At 55.3% G+C, this 12,326-nt stretch overlaps 1 protein-coding gene across 5 annotated transcripts in view; it reads right to left on the reverse strand.

Moving 5' to 3' along the window:
* Positions 1–12,326, reverse strand: part of PRKAG2 (protein kinase AMP-activated non-catalytic subunit gamma 2) — a 256,749-nt gene that overhangs the window by 166,085 nt on the left and 78,338 nt on the right. For all 5 annotated transcript variants that reach the window (XM_053898674.1, XM_053898675.1, XM_053898677.1 and 2 more), the window contains exon 3: positions 9,892–10,171. In XM_053898674.1, the coding sequence (XP_053754649.1) occupies positions 9,892–10,171 (280 nt within the window). The remainder of the gene's footprint in view (positions 1–9,891; positions 10,172–12,326) is intronic.

Genomic DNA, 12,326 nt, shown 5'->3' on the forward strand with positions numbered 1-12,326 from the left:
AAACAGCACCCCCATCTGCCTCTGTACCCTGCTCTAGTTTTCTTCATAGCACAGGGGGAAATTAAAGACTGTGCTCCAGTTCTCCTCCCGCCCCCAGCCTTCCATCTGGAATATTCCCAATTCTCCAGCATTGTTCTGGTTGCCATCCGGATGAATCTCACCTCTGTTACCAAAGAGACATGTATCAGTCAGGATCCTTTACTGGCCTATACCGGAAAAACATAACTTAAAAGACACTAAACTACAAGGACATGTGTCATCTAGAATGCTAAGCTCAGTGACGTAAGAGGATTACGTTCCCACCTTCTTGTTCCGCCATCTTGCATGTTGGCTATGGTCACAAGATGGCCACCGTGGCTGGAAACCACAAAGTAAGGAGAGGGAATTAGTTCTCGTGTGTCTCTTTTTTGTTGGGGGAGGTACGTCTTCTTTGATTCCTCACAGAGTTCTCCTTACATTTTGTTGGCAAGACCTAGGTCCCGGTTCACCCTCCAGGCCAGTGGCCCCGAAGCCAGGCACTTCCCCGATGGGAAAGGGATAATTCCAACTGAATCAGACCAATGGGAGGTCCTGCTCTGGGGCTGGGCCCCGAATAAAACCAGGCTCCGTGCAGAAGAAAGGGGAGGGGCAGCTGTCAGACGGGTTATCAGAGTCCGCCAACACGTGGTAGGGACAGGCCATGCACTGGAACTTTGGAGAAGGAGGGGCCAGCGGACAGGGGGCAGAAAAGACAAGAGAAAGGGGCTGCACGTAGCAGCCGAGGGCAGCATGGCCGCCTTCTGAGTCTCCAGAGCTCGAGACCATCTCGGCAACAGGCAGGAAAACATTTCTCAGAACGTGCCTAATAGAGGAAGGGGGCTCAGCTATCCGACAGTATTTACGCAGATGTGTGCATACGCTCTAACATATATATGTATGTGTAAGGACCAAAGAGGTGCAGAAGAGACTGTATCGTGGCTCTTCAGGGCCCCAGGGAGGAGCCACCACTGAGAGGCAGGGGTAATTCAGTGAAGTCAGAGGGGCGGCCCGGTTCTTCTCAGGAGCAAAACCCGGGAGTCCTCAGGACAGGGACGGGTCACACTGTGCTCAGCACCTGCCACGTTCAGACCAGACGAGCTCACGCACACCGACGTCACTACCAAGCCTTGGGACCCAGAGCAAGTCACTTTTGTCAGGGATTAGCAGCCGTCTTGCAGACCTGACCTTGAGCCTGAGCTCAGAGCTCACTGATAAACGCCGTGGCAGCCACCTGCAGAAACGTGCTTCGCGGTGCGAACAGGAGGTCCCCACCCGCGGCGGCGCAAGTCCCCGAACAACCCGGAGGGACCCAGACGGCCTCGGAGGGGGTGAAGGCAGTACTGGGGAGACAGACAGCCTTGTCGGGGCCACGAGGACAAACGGAGGCGTCCCCCAAGCACAAGCCCAGCAGTCTAATGGAGAACAGAAGCCGACACCAGCGAGGGACACGGGCTCACGTCCCTGGCCTGTCACAACCGGCCGGCGTATTGACATTGGCTCCTTGCGTCTCAGCCTATAAATGCGCTCATCTCTCCTATCTTAAAATAGGCCAATCCAAAACTTCCATTAACGCCAAGCCACCCACTCACTCCCAGTCTACCTTCACGCCTCAGGATCGGCTCAGGGGGGCCCCAGCAAGAAATGAGCCCAGGTTCTCAGTGGTTCCACGTGAGAAGGGTTTCTCTTGCTCGCGTCTCCGTCCCGCCCAGGAAGGCGGCTGGCCCCGCTGCCCTCCCCACTGAGCCACCGGATCGGGGCCCCCAGCCTCCGACACCCTCAGCACCCGGCTGTCTTCGCCTCCAGCCTTGTAGCCGCACACGGGCAGGAGGTGATGTCCTGTCCCCGACTTTGGTGGAGACCCCTTCACGTGCAGGGAGGGGCCGGGAGGAGTAGAGGAGCTCACGCCGCCTTTGGGCACCAGGTATCTGCCGCCCCTCCCTCCCCTCCCCTTCCCTTCTGACCCAAACTCCTTGAAAGAAGCCATCACTGTCTCAGTCCTTGGCCCGGTAACACGCTCTCCTTCCTTCCCCCGCTACTCAAACTGCCCTCTTGGAAAGTCGCAGTGACAAAGCACATCAGGAACGTATTGCCTAGGGGCGCCTGGGGGCTCAGTCGGTTAAGCCCCGACTTCCGCTCAGGTCATGATCTCATGGTTCGTGGGTTTGAGCCCCGCATCAGGCTCTGTGCTGACGGCTCAGAGCCTGGAGCCTGCTTCGGATTCTGCGTCTCCCTCTCTTTCTCTCTCAAAAATAAATAAACGTGAAAAAATAATAATAATAAATGTATTGCCTCGCAGTCTGCAGGTTCAAAGTCTGAAACTGAGGTATCAGCAGCTCCCCCCAAAAAGGCGCCAGATCCTTCCTTGCCTCTTCCAGCTTCCGGTGCTGCCGGCAACCCCTGGCATCCCTCAGCTTCTAGAACCACCCCACCGGTCTCTGTCTTTGTCACGTGGCTTCACCCCGCGTGCCCGTCTTCTTACAAAACACAAGTCATGTTGGATTTGGTGCCCACCTGACTCTAGCAGGGCTTTATCTTAATTACACCTGCCATGGCTTTATTTCAATCAGGTGACGTTCAGAGATGACTGGGGGTTAGGACCCCAACATCTCTCTTCGGCGGGGACACAGTTAAATCCACAAAAGTTATTGTAAGGGTTAAGCGAACTTGTATATTTTTGTAATCTACCGAACAGTGTCTGAATTCGTGTACCTCCAGGAACTACGATGAAACAGCAATTTCAGACCCCATCTCAGGCCCTTTCTCTGGGACACCACGTGAATAGCACAACAGAGCACGACGCAGAATACTCAGCCCCCTCCCGCAAGTCTTCTAGAAAGATCCCAAGATGCCATCATCAATTCTCACACACGCTCAGCCGTGGAGGGTGAGGAAGCAGCTGGCCGTAGGCCTGAAGTCTATGTTCTAGAATCACTCATGGCAACAACAACGTTTACCAAAATCCATGCAGGAAGATGCTTGCAAAAAGGGGACATTTGGGGGAAAACACTAATTGGTGGGAACCTGGGAGGGTGGTGTGGAGTCTGGAGGTGGGAAGTGAGGCCATAACAAAACTCACGGGCCAGAAACCTGCCTCCTCCTCTCGGGTGTCAGAAATGGTCTCAGGGACAGAAATGCCTCAGGGCTGGTTTGGTGCTCCCTACCCCAAACTTCTTAATTTTTTAAATTTTTTTTCTTTATTTACTCTTGAGAGAGAGACAGGGTGTGAGCAGGGGAGGAATATAGAGAGAGGGAGACACAGAATCTGAAGCAGGCTCCAGGCTCTGAGCCATCAGCACAGAGCCCGACGCGGGGCTCGAACCCACAAACCGTGAGATCATGACCTGAGCCGAAGTCGGAGGCTCAACCGACTGAGCCACCCAGGCGCCCCTCTACCCCAAACTTTTAAAGCTCATTTACAATCAATAACAAGACCAGTGTCATGGCTGTGTGTTGGCATTTCTACTGTCATATCTTTATCCTGACTTTTGAGCCAAAACATCATTTGCCCAAAGAGATCCCTTTACAGTTAGAAAACCCATCCTCAAAAGCCAACGACGGGGGTGCCTGGGTGGCTCAGTCGGTTGAGCGTCCGACTTCGGTTGCCAAAGTTCCAGGACCCTTCCCCGGTAGGAGGTAAACAGGACCTGATTTATCTGAAGGCTGGTGGTCACTGAGAGGCTAAGCCACCAAGGGCTTCAGATACTCACTTTCACAATCAGAAAATCTTTCTTCAGGATTAAGCCAAAACGAGGTTTTTGTTTCTGATGGAAATGCAAACGCTCCCGAGAGAGAGCTCTCCCTTTGAACAAAACGCACGCCTCTCTCCTCTCCGAAGGTTTGGAAAGAAGCCTGGCCGATAAAATCTTGAATCCGAAGAAGAAGAGAGGGGAATTCTTCTAGAAATGTCAGGGGGAGGCGCGAGGTCTGGGCCTTCTAAGTTACGATGACTGACATCAAAGTGTCCACCGGGGTGAGAGAATCCAGTGAGTTCTACAGTTCTCTGTCAAGCAGAGCATGCTATAGACGCGGTGTGACCAAATCTGGCCCAGTTTCAAAAGCATCATCAAGGAAATGAAGGTTTGTGTCCTCATAATTCATAGCCTGCCTTGCTCCACAAAGGATCCGGGGCACTTTACAAGGAGACAGAAGATACATCTGGATATTGTGAGTTCAATCTAGGGTGGGAGGACGGGCACGAGACCTCCGGGGGGCACAGGACCTGAATGAGGAAGGTCTCACATCTGCAGACCTCGGCCAGCTCGAAGCCGTCTACCTGGGTGCGGGTGGGAGCCAGCCGCCCCGTCCGTCCCGGGCACCTGTGGCCAGCCTGGTGGCGCCCTCTGGCCGCAGCCTAGAAAATGGACCTCAGGGCGCCCCCGTGATTCGATTCCCATGCTGAAGTTACTTCCAGGAGAAAGCGTGCCCTATGCCAGCGGAAGACAGAAATCCTGGAGAAAGACCACGGACAACTGAGCTCAGGACAAGCTCTCCCACCTGGGGCTACCGCTGCTAGAAGGCAGGAAGGAATGCGCTCCAGGGACAGACCAAGGAAGGGATACGTGCTGGTCCCTGCGAGCACGGGTCCTACGGGAGCTTGAGATGGAGACTAAAAAAAGGTGTTCAAAGGGGCCTGCTGGAAGGTCACCGAGAAGCCACAGGCTGGGGCCGGCGGCCGAGGAAAGAGCTCCAGGCTGGCGGCTTCTCCCCTCCGCAAGGTGGCCTGAGACCCGACGTCCACCTCGGGAGGCAGAGGGCGAGGCCCGATGATGGACGGACGTGCCTGACAACTCAGAGAGGCTGCAGGGCCTGAGGGAGCCAGGGATGTGGCCTCCGCGGCAAGCGGTCTTCTGTGCGAAGGCCAGAGGGAAACCTCTCCGCCGGCCGGGCTCCGAGGGAGCATCGGTGTGCGTGCGTGCGTGTTTGCTTTTTTGAAGCGGTCTTCCTTCCGTGGTCGGTTTTCATTTGTCTTTCCTTTATCGTCTCTGCGAAGAGTCGCGCTTCTCCAAGCCGCCGAGACCTCTCGCTGAATGCGGGCAATGCCCCGTCTTCGGAAGCGGCAGGCCTGAGAGCCCAGGCCAGCGGGCGGACTCACCGATGAACAAAGGCAAGGGGTTTGTTGGATGCCCTCTAAGTGCCCAGCGCCATTCTAGACACTGAGAAAAGAGCCCGGGACGAAACAGAGGCCCTCGTCTCACAGCGCGTACGTTCTGGAGGGAAGGGCAGCCGAGAGAAGCGATAAAGACCCACTACCTACAGTGGAGAAAAAGCAGTGTGATGTGAAGAATGCTTCTATTCTGTGCAGGCGCCCGAGGAGGGCCCTTCCAAAGAGGAGGTGTTGAGGGGCTCCTGGGGGCTCAGTTGGTCGAGCGTCCGACTTCGGCTCAGGTCACGATCTCGCGGTCCGTGAGTTCGAGCCCCGCGTCGGGCCCTGTGCTGACAGCTCGGGGCCTGGAGCCCGCGTCGGATTCTGTGTCTCCCTCTCTCTCTGCCCCTCCCCAACTCACACTCTGTATCTCTCTCTGTCTCAAAAACAAATAAACATTTAAAAAAAAAAAAAAGGAGGTGTTAAGGGGCAGGGTGGGAGCTGGGGGTGCGGTGGTCTCCCCTGAACGCAGGAGCACCCCTCTAGAGGTGTCCCTGCCCCTCTGTCCTCCCCAGAACAGTAACTGAGCTTCGGGCTCTGGTCTCACTGCCCACACTCCCACGTCCCGCCCAGCTCAAATCCACCTTCTGGAGTCTTCCGTTCACTCCCTGGACCCCATCACGTACCTAAGCATTGCTCCCTCGGATAGCTCGTGCTTTTCCCACGCGGATCATCTAACTCTTCTCTACCCAGACCAATGTACCGACGCTCTCAGCATCAAGCCTGCAAACTTCCGGGGACGGTGAGAAAGGCTGTGAACGCTCCCATCGCGTTTACACACATATTTTTTGCACCCTTTACAAAGGCCTGGCACCCCAAGATTTTCATCCACTTTTCAGGGCGTTTAAGTAACATGTAAAGTTTCGTTCCACATGGAAGTGAGTTTGGTGCAAGGAATAACCAAGGAAATACCTCTATTTTCCTTTCTCTTCAATGGCCGGCTATTGTCCTATTATTGGCTTATATATTCCTAAAATCCCCTCCTTTAAAGAAGAGTCTTCGTATCTGGGTTAAAAGTAGATTCGGGAGTTAGGCCACCTGAGTTCAAATCTTGGTTCCACCGCTTACCAGCTGTGTGGCCTTTGCTCAATGACTTGCCCTCTCTGTGGCTCAGTTTTTATTTTGATAAAAATGGTAAAAATACGACTTTATAGGGTTTTTTATGAAGATTAAAACAATTGTTACATAGGACACGCTTAGAATGCACGTAATAGGCATTTGTAATTATTTATGTTTATCAGGCAGAATATTTACATTATAATAATTAATAACGATTAGAAAGCAAAGTTTAGTGACGTGACATTAAGCCGCTCTTGAGGTCCTGCCTTGCTGACTGTGCAAGATTGTTTTATTATTATCTAAAAAACTTTGGGGTGCCTGGGTGGCTCAGGTGGTTTAGTGTCCGACTTCGGCTCAGGTCACGATCTCGCGGTCCATGGTTTGGAGCCCCGCATCAGGCTCTCTGCTGGCAGCTCAGAGCCTGGAACCTGCTTTGGATTCTGTGTCTCCCTCTCTCTCTGCCCCTCCCTCCCTCATGCTCTGTCTCCCTCTCTCAAAAATCGATATTAAAAAATTTTAAAAACCTTTAAACTATTATTTGAATTCAGGAACATACTGCCATGGGCTTTCCTTTCCTTTCCTCATCTCCAAAGGCAAGATCAAGCTCTAAAACAAATCTTTCGAAGATAAAGGTTCGCTGTTCTGGAAGCTTCTACTGCCACAAGGCCACTTCGGATTTCTTGAGGTGCTCGACAGGGTCCATTCTGGACCGTAATGTCTCCACTGCAACTGCTCGATCCTGCCACTGCATCGTGAAAGCGGCCACACTCCAAAGAAATAAAGGGGTGTGACTGTTTCAATAAAGCTTTATTTACAGCAACTGGTGGCAGGCCAGAGTTCGTCCCCAGGCTGTAGTCTGCCCACCAGCGTATGAGAGGAAGAGGCAAAAAAGCAGATTATGGTTTCGGGTGGGGTAAGACCCTGACCCTCAAGAGAAGCAGGTTTGCTGCTACATAGTGGGGCTGCAGGCAGTACGAGAAAGACCCAGAAGCCCCAAGACATGTCTCGAATCAACGTGCCACTGGACCTTAGGCCAGAGGTGAATATCAGTGGAAGACTGCAGCCACGCCACGGAGGCAGCTCCTCCATGAGATAAGATCCTTCTAGAACAGAGCTTTGGTTCTCTCCCCTGGGCCAAGAACGCCCGCCAGCCTGGGTACCCATTGGTGCCAGGGCCAGATGTACCATCTGGACTGAAGCTCCCACCTAGATTCCCTTCCTCGTTCTCGGAGTGTCTGAAGACCGAATTATCTCCTTTTCCTTTTTTAGTTCCCCTTTGAAGATGAGCGTGATCGTCGTTTCTGTCTTCCTGCTTCCTTTCCCCCTAACAACCGATCACGGTGTTTATCCAGCTTGCGTGTGTATCCGTGCCACCGGGGAGGCTGCTGAACTTTTAGGTCCTGTGCCACCCTGTGGGCCCTAAGTCACACGACAGAGAGGCAGGCGGCAGACAGAACTCGAGGAGGCATCACCTTGAGAGGGTAGACTCGGAAAACATCCTTGGTCGGTGGTTCAAGGGCGGTAGCATGGGCGGGTGTCCTGGGACCCGGTCTTCTCTGGGCTGAACATCCCTTCCCAGAGAGCTTCTGTGGAGAAGCCAAGCGCCCACCCCCACGAAATCAATGCTTGTCTTTAGGAGCAGCTGAAGCCATTCCAAAGCCCTCCTGAGCCCCTTCTGCAGCTGCCTCGCCAGATGGTAGAAAGGAGCCTTGACAAGCAATGCCTACTCCATAGCATCTCATGAGACGGACCTTTGAAACAGTGTCTTCCGGCCGAGAACACCGAAGAACCCTTTACAATGCCGACCAGAAAAAGGCAGCAAGGGCTCCTGCTTCCCAGGGAGCTGAGAGTCTGGCCCTTGTCCACTAGCCAACATCCCACCCTCCCAGACCCCGTATCGTGGCTTCTCCTTTCTACCTTCAGAAAGGACCCTGGTCGTAACAGGCTGGCCACTCCACACCCACAAAATCGTCTACGCCCCCAGCCCGTGATGTGAACCGTACATCTCGGCTTTTCCCATACAACCTGTGTCCTGTCTTGGACAGTGTACCCCAGACTCATGCCTTCCCAGGAACCTCAGAGGGTGACCTTTCTGAAAACAGGGTCACCGCAGATGCCCTCACGCTAGAGTCGGACAGACGGGCTGCTAACCCAATATGATTTAGCTCTTATAAGAAGAGAAGAGCCTCACGGACGTAGACACAGGCGACGATGGACGCAGAGACAGAGATCGGAGAGATGCTTCTACAAGCCAAGGGACACCAAGGATTTCTGGCAGCACCCGAAGCCAAGAGGAAGTCGCGGAAGATTCTTCTCTAGACCCTTCAGAGGGAGCACCACCCTACCGACATCTTGATTTTGGACTTCCGGCCTCCAGAAACGTGAAAGTAGACATTTCTGTTGTCCCAACCATCCAGGTTGGGGTACTTTGTTACGCAGCCCCAGGAGCCCGATGCAGCCTCGTTCTGTCATAACCAATGGAGGCTTGATGCCACCGTTGAAGAAACAGGACACGCCGATGAAGATCTGTCTGATATCCCCTCCTCTTAGAGGACATCTGAGAATTTCAGCATCTCTGTCAAGGAAGCTGGGGATGCTTCCTAGCACGCGAGGACATCGGTGCTGGGACACAGGCCTCCCTCGTGGGCTTTGTATATATAGTTCCCAACTACATGTTGCCCCCCTGATGTCCCCTGGAGGGCCACTGTGTCATATGACATCTGTGAATTTATGCTTAGGTCTGCTCATCAAGGGGGATGACTTCGGGGGTACTGGCAACAATATCCCACACCACAAAAAAAAAGGAAAAGAAAAGAAAAGAAAAGAAAAGAAAAGAAAAGAAAAGAAAAGAAAAGAAAAGAAAAGAAAAGAAAAGCGTTCCCCACCCTCTCCTTGCAAATCACAGAGTCTGAATTTGCACCGCGTGCCCCGGCCTTGCAGATTGAGTATCGCTTTAGCCTGCAGGTCCTGAGTGCAAATGCAGGCTGGGAAGAGACGACCTCAAGTCACTGCCCTCCCCAACAGGAGCTTTCTGTCATCAGAAAAACTCAGAAGGCGCGGGGCGATGCGCTGAGACACGGGGGGAGGAGAAAAACTCCGTCTCCTTTACAGGTTGCCTCGTGCATTTCCGCTTATGATCATCAGTGCTCCGTGGAGAGTATTTTCTCCTCCGCTCACAAACACTCAAGAGCCTCAACTCTCTCTTAAGCATACGTTTCCTTCCCTTGTTTCTCTAGATCAACCCCAGCTGCCCAGAGCCCAGAACAGAAAGTGAGGATCTGTCAGAAACAGGGACGCTCAAACCCCACGAAACCAGCCACGGGCCGCGAAGGCCACCTCTGGCAGACCACAGCACTGCTGATTTCAGGGAAGGCTGCCGGCCGGAGTGTCTGCGGCTGTCCTTAGAAGTCACACAGTGAGTACCGGGATGTTTCTGGTTAGCCTCGAACCGACGCCTTAGTACAGGGAGAGAGTGACAGGTGGAAAGCGGCAGTGTTCCGGGGCGACGGCTGTTCTTGGGGGACAGCCACAGACATAGGTACTCAGCACCAAGTCACCGACAGCCACCCAGCCAGCCTGGGCGCCCCGCAAATGGCACCGTGGCCCCGCGAGCCGTAGGAAGGTCCCCAGCGGCCCGGCACCCACCTGAAACAATAGCATCAATGTCTTACTTTTTCTGGAGCGGGAGAAGAACCTGATGCCCCCGGGCGAGGTAGACGGGTTGGAGTTGGGGGAAGATTCTTTGGAGGAGGAGCGAAAGATCCCACTGAAGCTCATGCGGCGTGGGGAGCGCGGAGGGGACTCCTGGTAGGAAAATGGGAACACGGTTTTGGGAGAGCCGGGGCTGGCCTTGGGCCTCACGGGAGCAGACACGGGGCTGGAGGGCCGGTGCTGGGGGCCTCGAGAGAAGAACCCTTTGGAGGGGCTGCCCGAGCTGCAGGGGCTGTCCACCTGGGGAGAGACAGACAAACAGAGCGGTCACTCCGAGCACGGGCACTCAGACCTCAGCCCCGCGCCGGACCCGTCGCGGCTGGACCGGTCCCTCCCCATATTCACCGCCACCGGGCTGCACCTTCGTGGCACCCCGCCCCAGGGACGGCCCCGAGCTCTTCTACACACACCGGGAGCGACCCCACGGGCCGGAGGAAAGGACCTGACCCAGGGTGGCCCGTCCGCAGGCCCGTCAGCACCACCCAGGGCTCCGGTGACCTCCACCCAGCCCTCTAGAAGGGGCTTCCTGGAGCGGACGAGCACGGAAGAGGCAGCGAGGTGGTTCGAGACGACGCATCTTCCCCTTTATCCTATTTGTGGGTCTGTCTCCTGGCGTCTACTTCTTCACGCCTCACGTCTGTCCTTCTCGAGGTCTGACTACCCTGGCACGATGGTCTCTTGGCCCTCTTCGAAGGAGGAAACACAGGGGCGCCTGGGTGGCTCGGTCGGATCGACCTGATTCCGGCTCAGGTCGCGATCCCAGGGTCACGGGATCGAGCCCCGCGTCAGGCTCGGTGCTGGCAGCAGAAAGGCTGCTTAAGATTCTCTGTCCCTCTCCCTCTGCCCCTTCCCTGCTCTCGCCCTCCCTAAAATAAATAAGTTAATAAATAATTTAATAAAGAAGTAACTTAATTCATAGAATTTTTAAAAATTCAGAGGAGGAAACGTATACCTCTAAGGCCTGAACCACGGCCGGCCTGGGGCTCCACCGAGAGGCAGTCCCAGCGCTGAGGAACATGAATTCCACCACCCCCCCCCCCCAAGCTGCTGTGGCATTAGGATGACTGGGGCTGGTGACAGGGCTCAGGAAGGAAGTTAACAAGGCCCAGTTGGCTGGTGACTAGACCTTGTAGTTACGGTCTGAGATACGACGACTCCGTCCACGGCGTCAAGCCGGGGCACGTGACTCACGCACTTGGACGGACATCGGAAGCCGGAGCTACACCTGCAGCCTGAGCGCGAGGGTCTGACCCCGACTCACCCCTCACTGGGCCTCCCTGTGCACAACTTAGTCTCGTCGTGCCTCAGTTTCCTCATCTGTAAGCCGAGGCGTCACGCCCGCCCGCCCCCGAGTCGCAGGAGCTACCCTCTGCGCGTTCGTTTGCTCCTGTCGGTTTGGCAAACTTGCAACACGGGGGCCAGAAGGACCTCAGGGCCTACCCGGTCCCACGGTAGGAAAGAACAGCGACGGGTCCACGGGGCTCACGGGACGAGGAGGAGGCCGGGCAGGGAACCGCCCAGCGTGCTGAGACCCCGCGATGCCACCCAGCTGGTGGCCACAGGCTCGCAAAGATAGGTGAGGGCACGAGAGCACGCACACGACCAGAGGTAGCATCTGTGGGGCTCTGGCCTCTGTCCCCGGGGGTGGCTGAGCGACCCAGGGCCCCTGTGAGCTCTTCCCCCACCAGAGGGCGCCCCGAACTGGGCTTACGACTCCTCGCTGGAGGTTATGCCCTCCCGGGAGTGGGGGTGGGGCTGAGGGGGGCCTCAGTGACCCTCAACCACAAGTCACTTCTCCCTACAACTCCCCACTTTATACTAGAGGGCCCGTGGGGCCATATGGGGATGCCCAGGTGGGCTCCACGTCCGTCCCTTCAGTGAGTGAGCTTCTGGGCCAGAGGCCGGGACTACAACAGTCACAGACCACAAGCGCGTCTCCTTATAGAGAGGTGAATTTTTTTCTCTCTTTAGCCCTTGATATTGAAAGCCTTTAGACCTCCGCTCCCTGTGCTCTGAGTTCTCGATTTTGCCACTATCCCCCCCACCTATGGGACTCAGGCTTCCTCACGTTGTTCTGAACCCTAAGAATGACTAAGAAGGAGACGTTCTCCACGCAGTAGACCAGACGCGCCTATGGCCGGGGGTGGGGGTGGGGGTAGGGGGGGGTGGGGAACGTCACACAAGGAGTGGAAGGTGACCCAACAGCGGGGCGATGCAGGCAAGGAGTCTGGACACGGAGACTGGAGTCTGAATCACGGCTCCGTTTCCAGCGGTGTGGACAAGCGACCTAAGGTCCAGGGCCCTCATCCATCCAAGGGGGGACACTAGGCCGACCCACGGGGTGCGAAGTTGACTGGATCGACGGCGGGGAAGCACCTGGCACACAGTGAGCACG

The sequence above is a fragment of the Panthera pardus genome, unplaced genomic scaffold (genome assembly GCF_024362965.1).
Source record: "Panthera pardus isolate Hobbes unplaced genomic scaffold, ASM2436296v1 HiC_scaffold_9, whole genome shotgun sequence".
In the NCBI taxonomy this organism is placed as follows: Eukaryota; Metazoa; Chordata; class Mammalia; order Carnivora; family Felidae; genus Panthera; species Panthera pardus.